General features: G+C 45.6%; 1 protein-coding gene across 1 annotated transcript in view; it reads right to left on the reverse strand.

Annotated features, from left to right (window-relative positions):
- The window catches only part of SMS (spermine synthase), a 50,493-nt gene that overhangs the window by 25,832 nt on the left and 4,668 nt on the right, over positions 1–19,993 (reverse strand). Inside the window, exons 2-4 of the mRNA XM_060138061.1 lie at positions 7,292–7,412; positions 5,191–5,281; positions 4,574–4,638 (exon numbers count right to left, since the gene is read on the reverse strand). Coding sequence (XP_059994044.1) covers positions 4,574–4,638; positions 5,191–5,281; positions 7,292–7,412 — 277 coding nt within the window. The remainder of the gene's footprint in view (positions 1–4,573; positions 4,639–5,190; positions 5,282–7,291; positions 7,413–19,993) is intronic.

Here is a 19,993-nt window from a genome sequence, read left to right on the forward strand (position 1 = left end):
TTCCCTTTTTTACCCTCATTTAATCGAAAATAGTCCGTTGCAGGAATAGACACAGACAGAGAATGGACTTGAGGACACGGATGAAGTGAGAGATTGGCATGGACATATATACACTACCCAACGTAAAATAGATAGCTAGTGGGAAGCAGCCTCATAGCACAGGGAGATCAGCTTGGTGCTTTGTGACCACCGAGAGGGGTGGGATAGGGAGGGTGGGAGGGAGACGCAAGAGGGAAGAGATATGGGGATATATGTATATGTATAACTGATTCACTTTGTTATAAAGCAGAACTAACACAGCACTGTAAAGCAATTATACTCCAATAAAGATGTTAAAAAAGAAAAGAGAAAAAAAAAAGAAAAGAAAATAGTCTGTTGGCGTCGTCACCTCTTCCCCGTGTTTCATGACATTGACATCACAGCAAAGTCCAGACCAGGTGTTCTGCAGGAAATCCCTCAAGTGGGTTTGCCTGAAGATCTCTTCAATAGAGTCAAGTTGGCATATCATGCAAGCATCACATCAGGGGCACGAGATGTGTTCCTGTCCTATTATTGGTGATGCAAAGAGTGACCACATGGTTAAAGCAGATGCCCACGAGATCCCTACACTTGCAAAGGTACCGTTTTTCCTTTTGAAATTACTAAGCAGGGTGTGGAGCGGTCCTGTGAAACTGAGTCAAGGTCCTGATCTTTCAACAAACCTTCACCAGTGGCTTTGGCATGTAGAACATTCTTGCCTGAACCAATTATTACGAGAAGAGCTGCAAACTGATGATTTTCTCATTCAGTTCTTTCTGTTAATACTGAGTATTTTAGATAGGGTGAATGTACTAGAAACTAACAGCAGAGGACACTACATGAAAAGGAAAACCAGACCTGGAAAGGGGGCTTGGCAAATTAAGTGGAACACAAACAAGATGAGAACTCACTGCATACATAACACAACCATGGGCAAGTCCTGTGTTCTCAAGTACAGTGGGGTTTACAGTAAACAAGCCACAGGTACCTAAAATGCTGGGCTGGGCTACCTCTGACTCGCTTTGATAAGTCTTTGCTCTTCCGCTCACCTGTTTCCAAGAATACAGTCTGAACCTGTTACAGGTTAATAAGGCTTTCTATGAGGAAATACTAACATCTGCAAAAAGCACTGAATTTACAAAGCAAATTCCCATAAACTGTCATTTAATCCTAACTCCTCCTAATTTAACCACTTCTTCATCTTCCAGGAGAACAAACTCAGCTGTTGGAATTAGGCAGATCAGAGGTTTTTCTTGTAAAATGTGGCACCCCAAACAGGACAAACCCCGAGAGTAGGCAAACAGGACTTGGGGGAAGCCTCTTCCACCTCTGGCTGATCGGCGGTGGGTGGCATGAGGTGGGAGCATGAGCTACCTGTGACACTGGATGAAAGTAACAAATAGCAACTCAAGGGCTTTCAGGGGAGGAAACCCACCCCTCGGGTCGGACAGCTGGCCAGCTACCGGCAATTACTGAACTATGCACAAACCCAATGAAAACAATGTCCATTCTCAATTGAGTCAGTGGTGCCTTGGGTGCAGGTAAGAGCTCTTTCCTCCACAGCAACACAGTGGTTTTTAAAGAGATGCAAAGAAGCAAGGATCTTTTTCTTTTTAACATCTTTATTGGAGTATAATTGCTTTACAATGATGTGTTAGTTTCTGCTTTATGACAAAGTGAATCAGTTATACATATACACATGTTCCCATAGCTCTTCCCTCTTGCATCTCCCTCCCTCCCACCCCTCTAGGTGGTCACAAAGCACCGAGGTGATGCAAGGATCTTTAAGGATGGGGAAGCCATCACCTTGATCATACCGAGCAGGACCCTGTGGGGCTCCTGGGCACAAAAGCCTTTCTGTGTTCCCCATTTCTTGATTACAAGAAACGGGGCTTCATTCAGCCTTCAAGACCTTCCCTGAGTGCCGATGGGCAGTTCAAACAGATGCTAATTAGGGAAGGGAGGGGATGTGCAGAAGAGGGAGGAACAGTCAAAGGAAACAATAGTGCAGCCTTGGGGCACGGTCCTGGTTCCCCTCAAGGGACACACATAACAATATCTTTGAGCTGTTTTGCAGATACTGAAGCCCCCACCAGGTGGCAGAAGTTAACTGCATGCTGCCCACCAGCACGTAGACCCCAGACCAGTTGCAACCAGAAGGCTGATGATGCTGACGCCCACTTACCTCCCCACCAGCCAATCAGAAGAATGTCCACGAGTGGATCACGCTCTCCTTGAACCATTACTATAAAACTCCTCACTACCCCCTCCAGGTCGGGACACGCAGTTCTGACGGCATTAGTCCACTGTGGCCCCCTTTGTCTGGCAAAGCAATAAACCTATTCTTTTCTACTTCACCCAAAACTGTCTCCAAGATTTAATTCAGTGTTGGGGTACAGAGGCCGGATTTGGCTTCACTAACATGAAGCACATCTCCCTGAAATGGGCTTTGGGAGATATTCTGGAGCCCTACATAACTCTCTTTTCAACCTTCACTACAGAAAGTTGAAAATAGATGGTAGAGAGAAAGACAGAATATGTCCCGGGCCTCAGGTACACCGTGTAAATTGCAAGAATTTTTCTTTTCAACAAAACATTACTGATGTAAGCTTGTTTTTCCTGTTTCTTTTCTTTTGAATAGCAGGATATGAAAATAAAGTTTCTAATGAATCCCATGGCTTCTTAATTCAGATTTAAATCACTGGCCACAGGGGAGTAATCATTTCAGATGTTACTGAGTCATTTGTTAATGATTCAGTCTCTAACAATGTCATTCCCCAGACAGAAAAGTGGCACCATTCTTGTCCTTTTGAGGCCAAAAACAAAGGGCCTACAACAAAGTATTCCCAACAACTTCCTGCCCCCTCCACCCTGATTTTATGAAAAGATGTAAAAACAGTGACAAGGAAAAACAAGGCCTGTGCTGTTTTGAACTGAAGATCGGAAGTATAACTGCATTCTCACTTCAAAAACTCCCATATCAAAACCACAAAGGAACCAGACTTCTCATGAGTGGGGAAGCCCATAAATGCATTCCATCTATTTGCTCACTCCTAGAAGTAATCCCAATAAAAACCAGACCAATTAAAAAAAAAAAATCAGGCATTTTGATGTTGGCCAATTCATTATCACCGAGTTAAAGACACAGTGGGAACCCGTTCAATTCAGATGGGCCAGGAAAGATTAGGAAAATTCTGCAAGCAGGAAAAGAGGGAAATTCCAGAAAAGATTGTAGGTGTGGACAAGTTCTTTAAGGATGGGGAAGGGCCCGAGGACACGTAAGCTGAACTTGGGTGGGGTAAACAAGTCTGGGTGCTCCAACAGATTTCAATCAAGTGGCCGAGTTCTACACTGTGTCCTGCTCTCTTCACATGCAGTTTCCTGCTTTGTGTCCATGTTGGAGGTTAAACAATTTTCCAGTTATCTTACATCTGCCCTGGGGCTTTCCTCTAGGCTGATCAAATTTAGCAGGATGAGCCATTATGTACTTAACTGTTCTTAAACAGCCAATAAGGACTCCCTCTTGTGGAAAGTGCCCTGAAATGGAGAAGTCTGTATTCTGGATGGTCACTTCCATCAGTGATGCCCCGACCTTACCGAAGTCTCTCTGTGTTTCTGCATCTACGGGTTTGCCTTTATGAGCAAGGGACAAGCCCACTTTTGAGGGCCTGATAAGGAGCCACCCAGGCAGGGCAAGGCAGAACCGCTCAGAATTACCTGCTGTGCAGCCATGATTAATTCCCAGGACCTACCAGACTCTATCCCTCGCAACAAATGTCAAAACTATTACTTCTATCAAAGCTCTTTTAACATCTGACACCACTGACAAATACTTCTGTTCTGTCCAACAGAACATTTCTGGCACCACAGAAATGTTCTTTATCTGCGTTGTCCAATATGGCAGTCACTAGCCATTAGCTAGAGACATGAGGCGAGACTGAGGAACTGAACTGTTTTTTTATTAACTTAGTTTTAAATAGTCACATGTGGCATATAGTGGCTGCACTCCTCAAGAAAGGTTAATGGTCTTCGTTTTCATCTGAAAAGAACCCACCAGGGGCTGCTCAAGGTGGGTGGCCTCTGAAACTCTTAGTACCTTGCAGTATCAATGTCATCTTACCTGAAAGCACTGAGGCAAATTTTCTATCATCCCATGCTGTCATAAATCTCTTAAAACTGCTTAATTCTACTCTGGGGCCCAGAACTCTGAGGAAAGACAAGACAATCTTTTCTCTTTACTGGACAGGGTCGAGGCGTTTTCTAGCTCCCCTTCGAGGTGCCAGCCCCACCTGATTCTCTGCGTTACACAGTTCCAGCCCCTTGGAATCACTGTACACTCCCTTCTGCCTTTGTTCCACTTTGTCTAGCATCTCTTTCTCTCATATACAGTTAGTCTTCTGTTGTAAGGGCCCACTACCTCAGTCTACCAAGTGGCCAGAAGCAGAAGTCGACTTTGATCTCTTCTACATCTTAGACACTGCTCAGGGATAACACCACCATTCTGATTATTTTATCGATGAACCAAATATAAAAGAACATTCAGGAGTGGACTTACCGCTTCACCCGCTCAGTACTGTCCTGACTCAATTCTTTCATTCTTTCTTCTACTTTGTTCAAAAGCTGCAATCAAAAGAAAAGAAATGGGCTTATCGAATAAGCTGAGTGGAACAGGAGGTTGAGACTGTGTTGGCAGAGCTGTGATACTGGCAGATGCCCAGATACACCTGTCCTCCCTAACCCCTACAGCAGCCTGCAGGCCTGGCACAATTCCACACGCCACTAGCGCAACACAGTGTCGACCTCGCTTCAGCCTAAAGTACCAACAAAATAATGGCAAAGGGAAAGCCTCAAGAATATTGCAGCTGTAACATCCTGGATAAAGGTTTACATTCCCTCCAGTGCAACAGTAAAATCATAACTCAGTACTCAAGCAGTCAAGGGAAAGATGACAGCCAGGTTCCTAAAAACTACTGAGGAACAACTATTTTTCTTCTAAAATCACTTACTTGAAGGGAGGCAAGTTTAAAATTAAGTGAATATTTAAGATAAAATAGAAATTTTATTGAAAAAAAATAAGTGAAACTCAGCAAATAGGTGAAAATAATTTTATCATTAAACTGAGCAGTTTTTGTGATCCTCAAATACTTGAGTAAATAAAAGTGGAAAACTGACACTGTCAACTTCTTTGCCTTGTGCATCACCGTCGTAACTCTGAAGGTCCAGCAACACCAATCCATGCGGGTAAATTCTCAAATTGGCAAAGCTACAGAGGAAAGCATAATTTTAAGGTTAGGAATTGTATCACGGCACTCAAAAGAAAAAAGACACCAACCCAGTTAAAAGGCAAAACCACTGCTCTTTTTTCCCTATATTACATAATTGTCCCTGTTGCTTTCTCATTAGAGCCTCTTCATGGGGGCAGGGAAGCCAATCATTTAGGGAAGATTTTAGAGAGAGCCACCAAGTGCTAAGGTTTTCAAAACAGGTTCTTGGGTCCAGAAAGTGATTCAGCAGCAAGTCCTATGCATCTGATTTTTAAGAAGGTTCCCCAGCAGTGATTGACTCCTCCTTAAAAGGAAGCGAGGGTGGTGAAGAGCAAACTGGGTTCTCCCAATTACCCTCAGAGTTCAAAACAGAGCCGTGGTATTTCTTTCGTTTGTTTGAATAAATTTATTTATTTATTTATTTTTGGCTGCGTTGGGTCTTCGTTGCTGTGCACGGGCTTTCTCTAGTTGTGGCGAGCAGGGGCTACTCTTCGTTGCGGTGCGCAGGCTTCTCATTACAGTGGCTTCTCTTGTTGTGGAGCACGGGCTCTAGGCGTGCGGGCTTCAGTAGCTGTGGCACACGGGCTCAGTAGTTGTGGCTCGTGGGCTCTAGAGCGCAGGCTCAGTAGCTGTGGCACATGGGCTTAGTTGCTCTGCGGCATGTGGGACCTTTCCGGACCAGGGCTCGAACCCGTGTCCCCTGCACTGGCAGGCAGATTCTTCACCACTGCGCCACCAGGGAAGTCCCCAGAGCCGTGTTTTTCTGACTGCAAGCAGGTGGTGGCTAAATTCACTGAGCTCGGGGCCTGCAAGCCAGATCCAGCCCGCGGCATGTTTTGTAAAGCCTGCAGATTAAGTATGTTTTTTTACATTTTTAAAGAGTTGCTTAAGAAAAAAGAGGGAGTATGTGACAGGGACCTTATGTAGCTCCTTACAGGAAAAGCTTTAACCTCTAATTTAGTGTATCTGACCAGCTTTTTTATGGAATAAAAATAAAGAGTGTATTACACATGTGTAAGAATTATCTGAAGAAACTTTTCTTTCAATTAGACATGTATATTTGTATACATGCAGATGTGTATGTGCACATCTGATATAAAATCACTTCTTACTATAAGGTGTGGTTAAAGAAACGTTTGAATGACACTAAATAAGATGAAGAATTCTGTTTGGAGAATACGGGCAGTGCGCTTAGATTAAAAAAATTAATACAACTGTGGGAGTTCCCTGGTGGTCAGTGGTTAAGAATCCGCCTTCCAATGCAGGGGACATAGGTTCAATCCCTGTTCGGGGAACTAAGATCCCACACGCTGCGAAGCAACTAAGCCCTTGCGCTCTAGAGCCTGCGCAGCACAACTAGAGAGCCTGTGCTGCAACAGAAGATCCCGCGTGCCGCAACGAAGATCCTGCGTGCCACAACTAAGACCCGATGCAGCCAAATAAATAAAATAAATATTAAAAAAAAATACAACTAGTTAATTTTCACCTTCAGCCCTTAAATGGCCTCAAAATCAAGTTCAGGCCCAGGACACCACAAACTCATCTGCACCTGCACGAGCTGACCATCCCCACCCACCACCACCACCAGTCACATAAAGGAGAGGGGCCAGGGGTAAAGGAAGGAGAGAGAAATGCCACCTCTTAACCAGCTAGGTGGTTCTAGCAAAGAATCCCCCACCAGAGAACCTAGGAACACAGAGAATGCCGAAAGGTAGAGTCAAACCTCACCGGATTAAAACCGGAAATAAAGAGGAAAAGTTGCAAGGGGGAGAAAATGGAGACCAAGAAAAAAGGTGACTGAGGACCAGGACCACACACAAAGGGGTCATTAACCAGAAGTGAGGCCACCCTTTACACATACATCCACCCACACATACAAACACACATCCCCACCCCTACACACACACACACACACACACACACACACACACACACACACACACACACACACACACACACACACTGCTGAAGTGCTCAGACCTGAATAGGAGCACTCAAGGCCGCCTCACCTGCCGTTTTTGTTTACGTAGGTCGCTAAATAGCCATGGTCCTGCCAGGTGTGCACCGACTCCATCATCCCCTGCTCCTGGAAAATGGACTGGAGGCCTTTCAGAATGGTCTCACCATCAGCTGGAGAACAGGGGGAGAAGGCAAGATGGTCAGAATGAAACATTCAGAAGCAAAGCCAGTGAGGCACAGTTTGATGAATGAACTTTTAAGAAAACCTGAACAGAGCTGCCAGCGTCGCTTATCCCCTTTGTCATGAGCTACAACGTTCTGAACCCTATAAGGAGAGGCTTCAGATTACCAGGGAACAAAATAAGAATGGCAACACCAACCACAAAACAGCTGTGCCAAAAATGCAGACAGATATTCAGGAAACTAGAAATAGTCTAACAAAATATTCAGGCTAGCCAGAAACCAGAAATACAAACACAATAAAAGACATTCCACTTTAGCTTAAGTAAGTTAATGAGAATACAGAGTACTAGAAAAAGAATTCCATCCACTGTTGATGGGTATCATAAAAAACTTCAAAACTTTTGGCTTTGTGTTCCAGGTTTTCTACAATAAGGATGGCTTGCTTTTATTATTGGAAAAAATAAATGGCGCCACTCAGTAACCTATCTCTAACTGGTAGAAACTGAACAACACTTCAGTATGGTACAAGCTGCTAGGCACTGTGACCCCATCTCCCATCCCACTACCTGCTACCCAAGTGGAGCTCAGGTCAAGGACTGAGGTCAAGGTTATAGAAATTGCGTTAACCTCTGTAGGTTCACTTGAAGCCACAATCTTCAAGAACATCCATCATTATGATATTTAGATAAAAACAAAATGCAATTTATTCTTATCTAGTTGTACCTGCAAAAGTACTCACTCCTTGAGAAGGGTAAGATAAAGAAGCAAGATGAGACAAAAGGAATTACTCTGTATTCTCAGGAGCCCACCACAGGCTGGTGCTTTTTCCACACAAAGGAAAAGAGCAGGGGCTGCAAAGCGTCAAAACAAAGCATCCCTGTGACCTGAACCGAGGGCAAAAGAAAAAAAAAACAAGATCCACAGCTGACCACAGTGTGGTTTCACAAGAAAATTACACTAGAATTCCTTCCAGAAACTAAGGAGTGCCAAAACAGACTGGAAGGATTTCCACAATCTACGCAAGAGTCTATCTCCAATGACATTTGGAACTATGCTCCCAACACCTTCCAGTGCACAATAAGAACGAAGGCCACAAACTGGGTTCAGAGGCCAAACTGGGCAGCACATGTGTCTTATTCTGGCCTATGCAGACATTTTAAAAAATGTAAATTGCCACTTACATAGCAGATGATTTCATCCACTCCAACTGTCGTGGGTGGAATAGTGACCCCCAAAAGATATGTCCACACCCTAATCCCCAGAACTTGGGAGTGCGACCTGATTTGGAAAAGGGTTTTTGCAGATGTAGTTAATTTAAGGATCTAGCGATGGATCATCCTGGAGCCTCCAGGTGGGTCCTAATTCCAGTTAAGTCCTTATTAGAGACTGAAGCCTGGAAGACCCAGGGAGGAGGAGGGGGGGAGGGGAGGGGAGAGGGGAGGGGAGGGGAGAGGGGAGGGGAGGGAAGGGGAGGGGAGGGAAGGGGAGGGGAGGGGAGGGAAGGGGAGGGGAGGGGAGGGAAGGGGAGGGGAGGGGAGGGGAGGGGGAGGGGAGGGGAGGGGAGGGGAGGGGAGGGGAGGGGGAGGGGAGGGGAGGGGAGGGGAGGGGAGGGGAGGGGAGGGGAGGGAGGAAGACAAAGACTGGTGAGATAATGGCTACAAGCCAAGAACACGTGGAGCCACCAGAAGCTGGAAGAGGCAAGCAAGGACTCTCCCCTAGAGCCCTTAGAGGGAGTGAGTGTGGCCCTGATGATACTCTGTTTTCAGACTCTAGCCTCCAAAACTGGAAGAGAACGCGTTTCTGCAGTTTTAAGTCACCCAGTTTGTAGTACTTTGTTACAACAGCCCTGGCCAACTAATATACCCACCAAAAGTCCTATTTTAACTCTGCTTAACAAACAAAAGCAAATGGAGTAGCAAAAATGGCAGTGAAGGAGTGATTTTTTTCATCTTCTCAATCTCCAAACACAGAGCAATTAGGCTAGCACAACCAAACCTCACAGACAACATTTAGAACAAAACTAAATGACAGACTGCATCCCCAAACAGCACACCAGGAGTAGGTAGAGACAAGCAGCCCTGGCCCACAGACCTGGTGGGGTACCAGCAAGTGTGAGAGAAGTGAGCAGAGCGAAGGGACTGCAAACCCCCATAAAAATACCAACAGCGGTTCACCCACAAAGGAGGGGGGCTCCTCCTTTCAGAAGGCAGTGAGCGCCCAGCAGGTCGCGGGGACCTGGGCAGGGTGGAAGAGCCACGACCTGTGCCCGGCCAAAATGAACTGAGGCCCCTTCAGGAAAAAGCCCCGCATCGGGAAGGGACCACTGGAGCAGCGGCCACACCACGGCCCCACCCGAGCACAAGCACCGCCCAGCATGAGCAGTGGCCTCCAGTCTCATTCGAGTCTCCCTCGTTCCCAGCAAAACTGTGCCTTTGGGAAACTCATTTGGCAAAGACTAATCTAGCTGGCTTTGCTATTCTGGAACTGGTTTCAGGAAATTAAAACGGGGAGGCCTGAATTATATCCCCCAGAACTGTGGTTTTAAGACTGAATTCAGCCCCTGAAAAAAATGTCAATTTCAAACTTGATACAAAGAACTGACCTCGTTCCATTTGTGTTTGTCAACGAAGCCTGGTGGGGTCGGGCCACCGTGGAAGTGAGTGAGCTGCGGGGCGGTGGAGACAAGTGCGCCCAGCAGTACTTGAATTGTGACTAGGAAAGCCACTATGCAATTATTCAATCCCTCCCTGGCCAGAACAGATGTTTTCTGTTTTGAAAGTGTATAAAACAAATCATCGCTCCTGGTAAACGGCCTCAAGACCGTGTTCAGCTGGCACATCACAAAACAGGACACCAACTCCCCGTGCTGGTGAAGAGGGCTGTGCAGGCAGGGTCATCCTGCGGATCGCTGGCCAGGCTGTGCACCGACTGAGGGCCCTGGGGCTGAGCTGGAGCAAACTCTGTCCCCTGGGCAGGAAAAGGGGGTGTCTTTGTCTGATACACGCAAAGCCCTTGACTGCTGGCCAAGCCCAGCGTGGCAACCATCCCCTGTTTCTAACTGGCACAATTAGCAGAAAGGCACTGAGTGGGCTAATGGAGGCCCTCCAGCCAGGTTTCAAACTGAAGGAAAACAGATTACAAAGGAGATCCAGTTTAGTGTTCCCTTATTTCTATACTGTGGGCTTACCCCCGCAGCTCAGTAGAAATAGCCCGGGTCTGAATGATCCTTCTGGCTGTTGCCACCGCCCAGTCCCTGTGGCCAGGGACATGGGGACCATGCCGTTTTGCCCACTGTTCACCTCACTTCATATTCACCTTCCTCCTGACCCGGGGGCTCCCCTGTCACCCAAGCTGCTCCCAGCCCTTGGAGAGGACTCCAGAAAGCAGAGCTGGAGCTGAAACAACTACCTAGCATCTCTTTTCCAGAACCAAGGTTTTAAGATGAAAACTGGAAACCAAAGAAATGAGATACACTAGCCTTAACAAGGTAGCTTCCTTGGTCATCTTGATCTCAAGTGCTCAATAAATGTTTTGTGGCTAAATGAAAATTTCATCTAGCTAAATGAATCATCCTCATTCCTGTACCTCTGCAGAGCTTCTGGAACACCTAGACCAGTGGATTTCAATCCTAGCTGTGCATTATAACCACCTGCGGAGTTACAAAACTTCTGATGCCACATCCTAGACCAATTAAAGAAAAATCTGGGGGTGGAACCCAGGCAACACTTTTTTAAAGCTCCCTGGGAAATTCAATGTGCAGCCACGTGTGAGAACCACTGATCTAAACCACTAGATAAAAAAAGAAAAATAAACCCCCACTAACTCCAAGCTAACTACACTACAGTCACCAGAAGGTTACAGAAAATATTCAACACAACAGGAGGCCTGAAGAAAGTCCGAACTCCCTGCTAGCTATAGCCACAGGTAACCCGTGACGGGCCCCCAGAAAATGCTCTGCAATCAATTATCCAATTTCAACCTTTATGCCTGTCTAGTAAGGAGCACGTAACATGACCAAACAAAATGTGCTTGCTCTATCAGGGTTCCTCAACTTGGGCTGAAAATACAGTGTAAGTGACTTTCCTGTCCCTCACAGGACTTTTGATAATCCTAGCCATACCCACTAAATACAAGAAGAGCCCCCCTTTGTTAAAAAAAAAGACCCCACACCCCAATTTCCCAGGGGCAGAAGGGAGGTGGGTAATGCAATCCCTTGAGAACTACTACATGCTCTACACGTAAGCGAGCAGGAGCCTGGGGTCAAAGCGCACCCAAATTTGGGAACACAAAACAGCAACGTCATAAGTGCCTATGAATCAGAAAATATGAAAATAGATTCAATGCTAAAAGAGATATAAGTACACTGCTTTCAAGTAGACATGGTAATCCAAACTAGGCTAATAAAATGTTGCTTGGCACAAGTTCTTAGAAAACTCTGCCCAGGCAAGAATGATGTGCAACTAGTAAAGCACTCAGAGCCTTCCAAAGTGCTCAGAAACATAGAGACCTGTCCCAGGGCAAATGTGTCCTTTGTCCAATGGGCAACTCAGTGTCCTCGTTTCCAGACCACTGCCCACTTTGTGTGTGTTTATTCAACAATAACTTAAGAAGAATCCACTTGGAGGTCTGCTGGAGGTCTAGTCCAAATATACCGCTATCAAAAGAAGACAAGGGAAGACAAGGTTTCATCTCCCTGCCTCATTTTGTCCCAGGGATCCATTCATAGGCCTCTCGGAGAATGAACCTCATTCCTCTGACCCTGGCCATCAGCTCCAGACGGCCGAATCCCAAATCTGTACATCCAGCTACAACCTGCCTCTCACCCAAATGCTCACCACACTGTCCCAATCTCAAGTCTGGAATAAAATCCAGACTTCCCCACTCCTTCCCACCAATGGTTAATACCCCTGCCACTTAAGATCCCCCTTAACGGTCCCCTGAAGCTTCTCCCACAAGTCCCCCACCACAGCCTCTCTGCACCACTCAAACTCACTGGCCTCACAGACCTCATTTCATCAAACATCAAATGGAGGCACCACTTCACAGGGTTCCTATAAGGAAGCCAGCACCAATGTTCGAGCCCTCCATCCCTCACAGTCAGGCACTGCCATTTAATCATTATCCATAAGGTGGGCAACCCTGTGGACATAAGTAGATTAGCTGCACCCCCCAACATTACTAGCCCAAGTAGAAAAGAGAGTCCTCCCCAATAAAAAACTATGACACCAGGTGCCCTGCTTCAGTTAGATTCCCTCTTCTCCAGCTTCAAGAGGCTAAAATACTGTAACCTCCTTAACTAAGTGAATTCCATTAGAGAGGCTGCCCTCAGGAAATAAGCAATTCTCACACTTCCAGAAAAACTCTTGGACTCTCCACCCCATGACCGTGACTTGTGCCTTTAAGTCTTTTCCAACTTCAAACACTTCAACTAAGAAAACTCTGGACATAAATTATGAGGGCTTTAAGCTACACAATGCCAAGTCTCTGCCGCTGCAGGGTCATCACCCTGCACCAGCTGTGGGCCAGAGCCACACTAGTCCCCCCCCCTCTGCAAAATTAGGTGGCTGCATTCCTCTCTGCTCTCACATTTAAGCAGCACCTGGCTTATAAAATTAGAAGATGAATTTCTATTCTTGCTAAACGTATCTTTATATGCGCTGGAAATGCCACACTTCACCATCAAGGACCACCCCCCCCCCGAATTTTACTGTCTCCTAGGTCTCTCTCTCCCAAGGTCTCTCTCTCCCACAAAGCTCGGGCAATTTAAGCTCCAACAGGTGGTTAATTATTCCCGTGGTTGCACCATGCCCAAGTAGTGAGGCCCAAAACCCAGCCTCCTTCCATCCCACCTCCCACTCCCCAGACCCTGGAATTTCCAGAGCCCCCTGATGTGCCTCCTCCATGCACACTTCCCATTTACCATCAAGGTCAGACGCCCCACCCCCCCTCCCACCTCCCCCTCTCAGAGATCTGCACTCTTTCAGTGGGAAGATGGCCCGAAGCTGTTGGCAGATCCGTTTGCAGCTCCCTGCAAGGGGAAACATAAATGCAGGTATCCTTTCCCCAAAACCCCAGACTCTCATGTCAGAGAACCTATGAGCCAGGCTTGGGTTTGTACAGTTTACCAGCTTTCTGGTCTTCTCGACAGACCCCTAAACCTAAAAGAGGAAGATAAGGAAAATGGACTCCAAATACAGTTTGAAATCATTCAAGTATCTGCTTTAAAAATCCTCTCAGATATTCTCATCTTCACAGTGGTGTATTCACAGGACAGTATGCATTGGTCAAAGCTCACAACTGTACACTAGGCACTTCCCTGGTGGCGCAGTGGTTAAGAATCCGCCTGCCAGTGCAGGGGACACGGGTTCGAGCCCTGGTCCGGGAAGATCCCACATGACACGGAGCAACCAAGCCCGTGCGCCACAACTACTGAGCCTGCGCTCTAGAGCCTGCGAGCCACAACTACTGAGCCCACGGCCACAACTACTGAGCCTGCGCTCTAGAGCCCGCAAGCCACAACTACTGAAGCACGCTCACCTAGAGCCTGTGCTCCGCAACAGGGAAAGCCACCGCAATGAGAATCCTGCGCACCGCAACAAAGAGTAGCCCCCGCTCTCTGCAACTAGAGAAAGCCGGCGCACAGCAACAAAGACCCAACACAGCCCAAAATAAATAAATAAATAAATATGTGAAAAAAAAATGTACAACCAGCATCCTACTTAATGGTAATAGACTGAATGCTATCAGTAAGGAGGCAAGGATGTCTCAATAAGGCCTAGAGGTCAAGATGTGCCCAAGGTTACACATTTAAGGCTTGTAAGTGGTAGAGCTAAGAGCTAGGATCCAAACTCAAGCAGCCGGGCTCCAAAGATCCAGTGCTTTTAATCATGACACTGTGTTGCCCCCTGCTTAGTTAAATACGGGACAATAAGCCATTTGTCCCAGACACCAAAACATCAACAGGTTATCTACTTGTGATAAGGTGAGAGATCTGGGTTTCCCCCTTTCTATTTCCCTACACCCTGCAGGTAGTCTAAAATGAGCACATAACTTAAACAAAAATATGTAAAAAGACAAATGCATAAACCATTATTTGAACAGCTTCTGGAGTTTCTTCAAGCAAAGCCATATCCTTCATTAAAAGAAAAAAATATGCATGGGAACTCTTAACAAACAAAAAACATTCACAAAATGTTTTTTTTAAGACCTATCATATTCCAAAGGGAATAAAGTGATAGTAAGCTCTTTTTCTCTCCAACCTAGACAAACCCCACTTAGGAACACTTGGACTGACAGGCCCATGATCCCCTTCCTCACAACCCCAGACCAACTGGGCCACTTAGCTGCAACATTAAACAGTTCAAAAATTCAGTGTTAAACCATTTATAAAACCTACACCACTACTGTTTCCCCAAGTGTGATCCATGGCACCGGTTCTAAGAAAAAGGGTCCCATAAGTAAGTCATAGGATGTAATGTACAGCATGGGTGACTATAGTTAATACCGTACTGCATATGTGAAAGTTACTAAGAGTAGGTGTTAAAAGTTCTCATCACAGGAAAAAATAATTTTCAACCTATGTATGGTGACAGATGTTAACTAGACTTATTGTGATCATTTCACAACATATACAAGTATCAAATTACGATGTTGTAATTAGTTGTAACCTGCAGCTAATACAATGTTATGTGTCAGTAACACCTCAATAAAAAAAAGAGAAAGGACCCCATGTTGAACCCAGTTTGAGAAATCTTCTAATATTTTCTAGAAATTCAGAATGCCCATTATCCTATCGGTCTTGCTTGACCACTGTGATCTGCAGTCCTTCAGAAGAGACAATTTGGTGCTAAATGTAACAGTATCCTAGAAATTGCTCAGGATTCTCACAGGAGAAATTTCCATTCCAGAGAAAACAGTCATGCCACACAAACCCATGGAAGTGTTATCTTAAAAATCAAAACGTCTTCATAAAATTCTGCTTTAGTAACTTAGAGAGGTCAAGTAAAGTAGACCAACCTTCAAATCACATGCCAACCCTTTATTTTCTGCCTCTTCTTTTGCCAGCAGAACTTTCCTTATCTTTCAGTAAGCGAAATTCACACCTCTTTATAACAGATCATCTTTACCCACTGGCACAATTTCAAAGTACTCAGCGCTAAGTACTGCAATTAGTGTTAAGTGTTTTATGTATCATTTGACACTCTTCCAAACATTTTATTGGACATCCCACCCAACAACACAGTGTGTGGGATATTGGTATCACTGGTGCCTTCACGCAAAGGGCGAAATTAAGGTACATGAGAAACTACCCAGAGGGTCAAGTCAGCTCAGGAACCCAGAACACGCTCCTGGCTCTTACCAGTTCCTTTTGACTTTGCCGCTTAGCCCATGAATGCCTTTGATCACAAGTGCGGCCACTAGCTCAGGAGCTCACTCCAGAACACAGGTGACATCATCAGTTTAACGAACTGCAGGCCCACCACAACTTTGGGCTCCAGAGTTGCCTTTTTCCTGGGGTCTGGAAAAATGCCCAGTCGTAAGGGTTTAAAAGAGCATTTGTGCAATGGTTTACATACTTGGCTGGCAGAATTCAACTGAGGAGGTTTCCTGACTTTTCAAAAGAACTGAGCCTGTATTTAAACTACCATGAAATGGTGGTTGGAGCCGCAGCACACACCAGCAGGCTTAGGTTACAACTGCAGTGAAATGGTGGATTAAAACGCGCAGAGCATGCGTGACTCCAAAAACTAAACTCAATAATAGCTTTCTTGAACACGTTTTTAAACAGAGGCCCAACCACAATCCAGTAACTTTCGAGCTAATCCTTACGTGCCAAGGGTTAGTATAACCACGGTGGTCTCAATTCAAATTATAAAGCCCGTAATTCCAAATCTTACCCAGGGTCCCAAATCCAACACCAAAAGCTCTAACTTTTCAAAGCTATGAGAGACCACAGCACTTCAGTCTACCTCCCAAGAAGGTAGGGAAGGTCTGTGAATGCTGATTCAAATACGGCCAATTTCATTATACAATTAAGAGGATTCAAAGAATCCAGGACTTCCCTGTTGGTCCAGTGGTTAAGACTCAGCGCTTCCACTGCAGGGGGCACAGGTTTGATTCCCTGGTGGGGGAACTAAGATCCCACATACCGGGCAGGGAGGCCTAAAAAAGAAAAAAAGAAGAGGGGCTTCCCTGGTGGCACAGTGGTTGAGAGTCTGCCTGCCGATGCAGGGGACACGGGTTCGTGCCCCGGTCCGGGAGGATCCCACGTACCGCAGGGCGGCTAGGCCCGTGAGCCATGGCCGCTGAGCCTGCGCATCCGGAGCCTGTGCTCCGCAACGGGAGAGGCCACAACAGTGAGAGGCCCGCGTACCGCAAAAAAAAAAAAGGAGGATACAAAGATTCCAAATTGGTAACTCCTCCACTGCAAGACAAAACTAGCTTTGCCCCACAAAAACAAAACAGACAAAAAACCCACAAATCATCCACCAGTTGCTTATTAAATTGGAAAACACTCTTTTTAAGAAACATCACCTGCAAAGCTTCAGGTTACTTGAAAAAATATCTCACTTGTTAGCTGGGGTGATTGTTCCTAAATGCCTGGATTATGGAATCAATTTCTTAAATAGCTGTTATCCCTTCCAAAGCATTTAAAACAATAGAGAACTATCAAGTAGGAAATAGATGAGGCTTTTTGATACAAAGCACAAACTAACTTTACCCTATACCACCTCTACAAGTTTAAAGACATAGGTATAACTGCGGAACTATACTCTAAAAAACCATTAAGGTTTACACAATTTTTTAATGGCAAGCTCACAAAATGAATTCCCAGCAGTGTGCAATTATTCAGCCTGGGGTCAAATACAGCATGATCAGTGCAATTAAGAATCTTGCAAAGTTGGGGAAAGGGGAGGTTTTTTTTTTAAATCCCAGCAAAGCAAAGGAGCATGCCAAATGTAGTCAGACTCTAACAAGGAACCTCCCCCCAAGCAGTCCAGAAAACATTTTCAAAGACAATGAAGGTATGAGAGAATACCTATGTCACACAAAAATATACCTTCCCCAGAGCTGTTAGAAAATTCTGAGTCCAGGTTCTACCTGGAAGCACAAGGAGTGTGAGACTCAAGTGTGTGTTGGGTGAGGATGCAGAATCGGGTAGAAATGGACCTTCATGTACCTTGGAAGTGCTGATAAGGAGTTTCAACTTCATCTGTAGAGTAATGAGGACTCACAGGAGGGCTTTTAAATGGGAAAGGGGACAGGGATCTGTTGCGTTCCTGTTGATTGAGCCCTTCCCAAACAAGGGAGGGAGACAAGTAGGGAGACTGTGGCCAAGGACTGTAGCCAGGAAAAGGGTGAGCAAGGAATCTGAGAGGGTAGCAGGTAGAATCCATAGGACTTACTGACGTGGATGGGTGCCTCGAAGGTTTCTGATACACGGGTTTTTTTTGTTTTTAATGAGGATCCTATTATAGTGGTTCTCATATAATCAGCATCAGAATTGCTAGGAGGAAAGCTGGTTAAAAATGTAAATTCTAGGTACTACCCTCCCGTCAAAGACTGTGATTCACGTCAGTCTAGAGTGGGGCCCACGCATGCATTTTCCCATTCATCAGCCGCCCAAGGTTTCATCGTTAAAGCGGGTGTGGATGTTCTCTATCACGGTGGTGGATAAAGTGTGATGGGACAATGATAATGCTGAGGGGGTAGGGAGAAAGCTTTTTCTACTCTTGAACAAAAGAACCAAAAAGCTAGATGCAATCAAAACTGGTTTAGGTTTTATGCTTATAGTTATAGCTATTTAAAATACATGAAGATGGGCTTCCCTGGTGGCTCAGTGGTTGGGAATCTGCCTGCCAATGCAGGGGACACGGGTTCAAACCCTGGTCCAGGAAGATCCCACATCCCGCGGAGCAGCTGGGCCCGTGCGCCACAACTACTGAGCCTGCGCTCTGGAGCCCACAAGCCACAACTACTGAGCCCACAAGCCACAACTACTGAAGCCGGCATGCCTGGAGCCCATGCTCCACAGCAAAATAGGCCACCTCAATGAGAGGCCTGCGCACCTCAACGAAGAGTGGCCCCTGCTCGCTACGGCTGGAAAGGGCCTGCGCGCAGCAACGAAGACCTAACACAGCCAAAATAAATAAATTAAATAAATTTAAAATACATGAAGACAGTGGGAGGGAGACAGAAGAGGGAGGGGATATGGGAATATATGTATACATACAGCTGATTCACTTTGTTATACAGCAGAAACTAACACACCATTGTAAAGCAATTATACTCCAATAAAGATGTTAAATTAATTAAGTAAGTAAGTACATGAAGATGATCTGCTTCCGCCAGAAAGGAGCTCAATAAATACATGGAAGAGCGGGAGCTTGGTGGAGAGGGTCCAAGATGGTTCAGGAAATGGGGGGTGGGGGGTCACCTGAAGCCACAGGCTTTGCTCGGTAGGAAGTGCTAACTGACCCCAGTGCAAACCTCAGGGGAAGGTAAGGCCCATCCTCCTTCCCTGCACCACGGACACTTGCAAAAAGAACCAGGGAAATTTTGCTGATGATTTGTCATCCAGATCACTGCAACAACCTGGTTAGAATTTACACCGGGGATTCTCTACTCCAGCACCACAGATATGTTGGCTTGTCAATGCTGTGCACTGTAGGATGTTTAAAATCACCCCTGGCCTACTAGATGCTGGTAGCACCTCCCAAGGTGAAGAGACAAAAAAAGTCTCCATATAGTGATAAATTGGGGGGGAGGGGGGGAACACGCAGTCATTGCCTTAACTTAGAGGCTTCCTGGTTGTGGAAATTAACAAAGGACTTGGAATCAAATATACAGGGTTTTGAATCACAGGTAGCCCACTTAAAAGGAGAAAAACTTCAATGGGCCTATTTACTCATCTTTAAAATGGGGATAAAACCCACCATATGGCTGTTGAGAAGATTACATAAAATAATGTGTTATGCACTTAGGGCAATGCCTAGCCCAGGAGGCAATTAGTAAACACTGGCTTTTTTGTTTTCAAAAAGATGTTTTGAAGAAGCGGGGACATTTGCTTACAGCTTTGGCCTGAGTGGAAACCTCCTCCCAAAAGGAACAATATAGAGAAATGACAGTCTCAGTTCTCTCTCCAGCTCCTGGGGGCCCTGAACCTGGGGTCTATGGACTCCCAAGGGCCAGGGGACACAATTCAGGGGCTCTGTGAACATGGATGGCAAAAAGCATACATCCTTATTTTCACTAATTGAAACTTAGCATTTTTTTCAATTATGCTTGTAAAACCACACATTATCAACTACCTGGCCACTGTCACAACAGAAGCACAGCTTTTCCTGATCAAATGACAGCTGAAATACGGATTTCCTTGGCTCTACTCCGAAATTATGGAAATTTGGAAATTATGAGGCCTGCAGCTAGACTGTATTTTGTGTTATGAAAGAAGCACATATTACTATTTACTATGTCACATATTAGGGGTTTTATTTTGAGAATGTTATTTTAAATAGATGGGTTATTTTATGCATTTAAAATTCTTATTCTGAGAAGCGCTCCACAGG

This window comes from Lagenorhynchus albirostris, chromosome X, assembly GCF_949774975.1.
Source record: "Lagenorhynchus albirostris chromosome X, mLagAlb1.1, whole genome shotgun sequence".
NCBI classification, from domain to species: Eukaryota; Metazoa; Chordata; class Mammalia; order Artiodactyla; family Delphinidae; genus Lagenorhynchus; species Lagenorhynchus albirostris.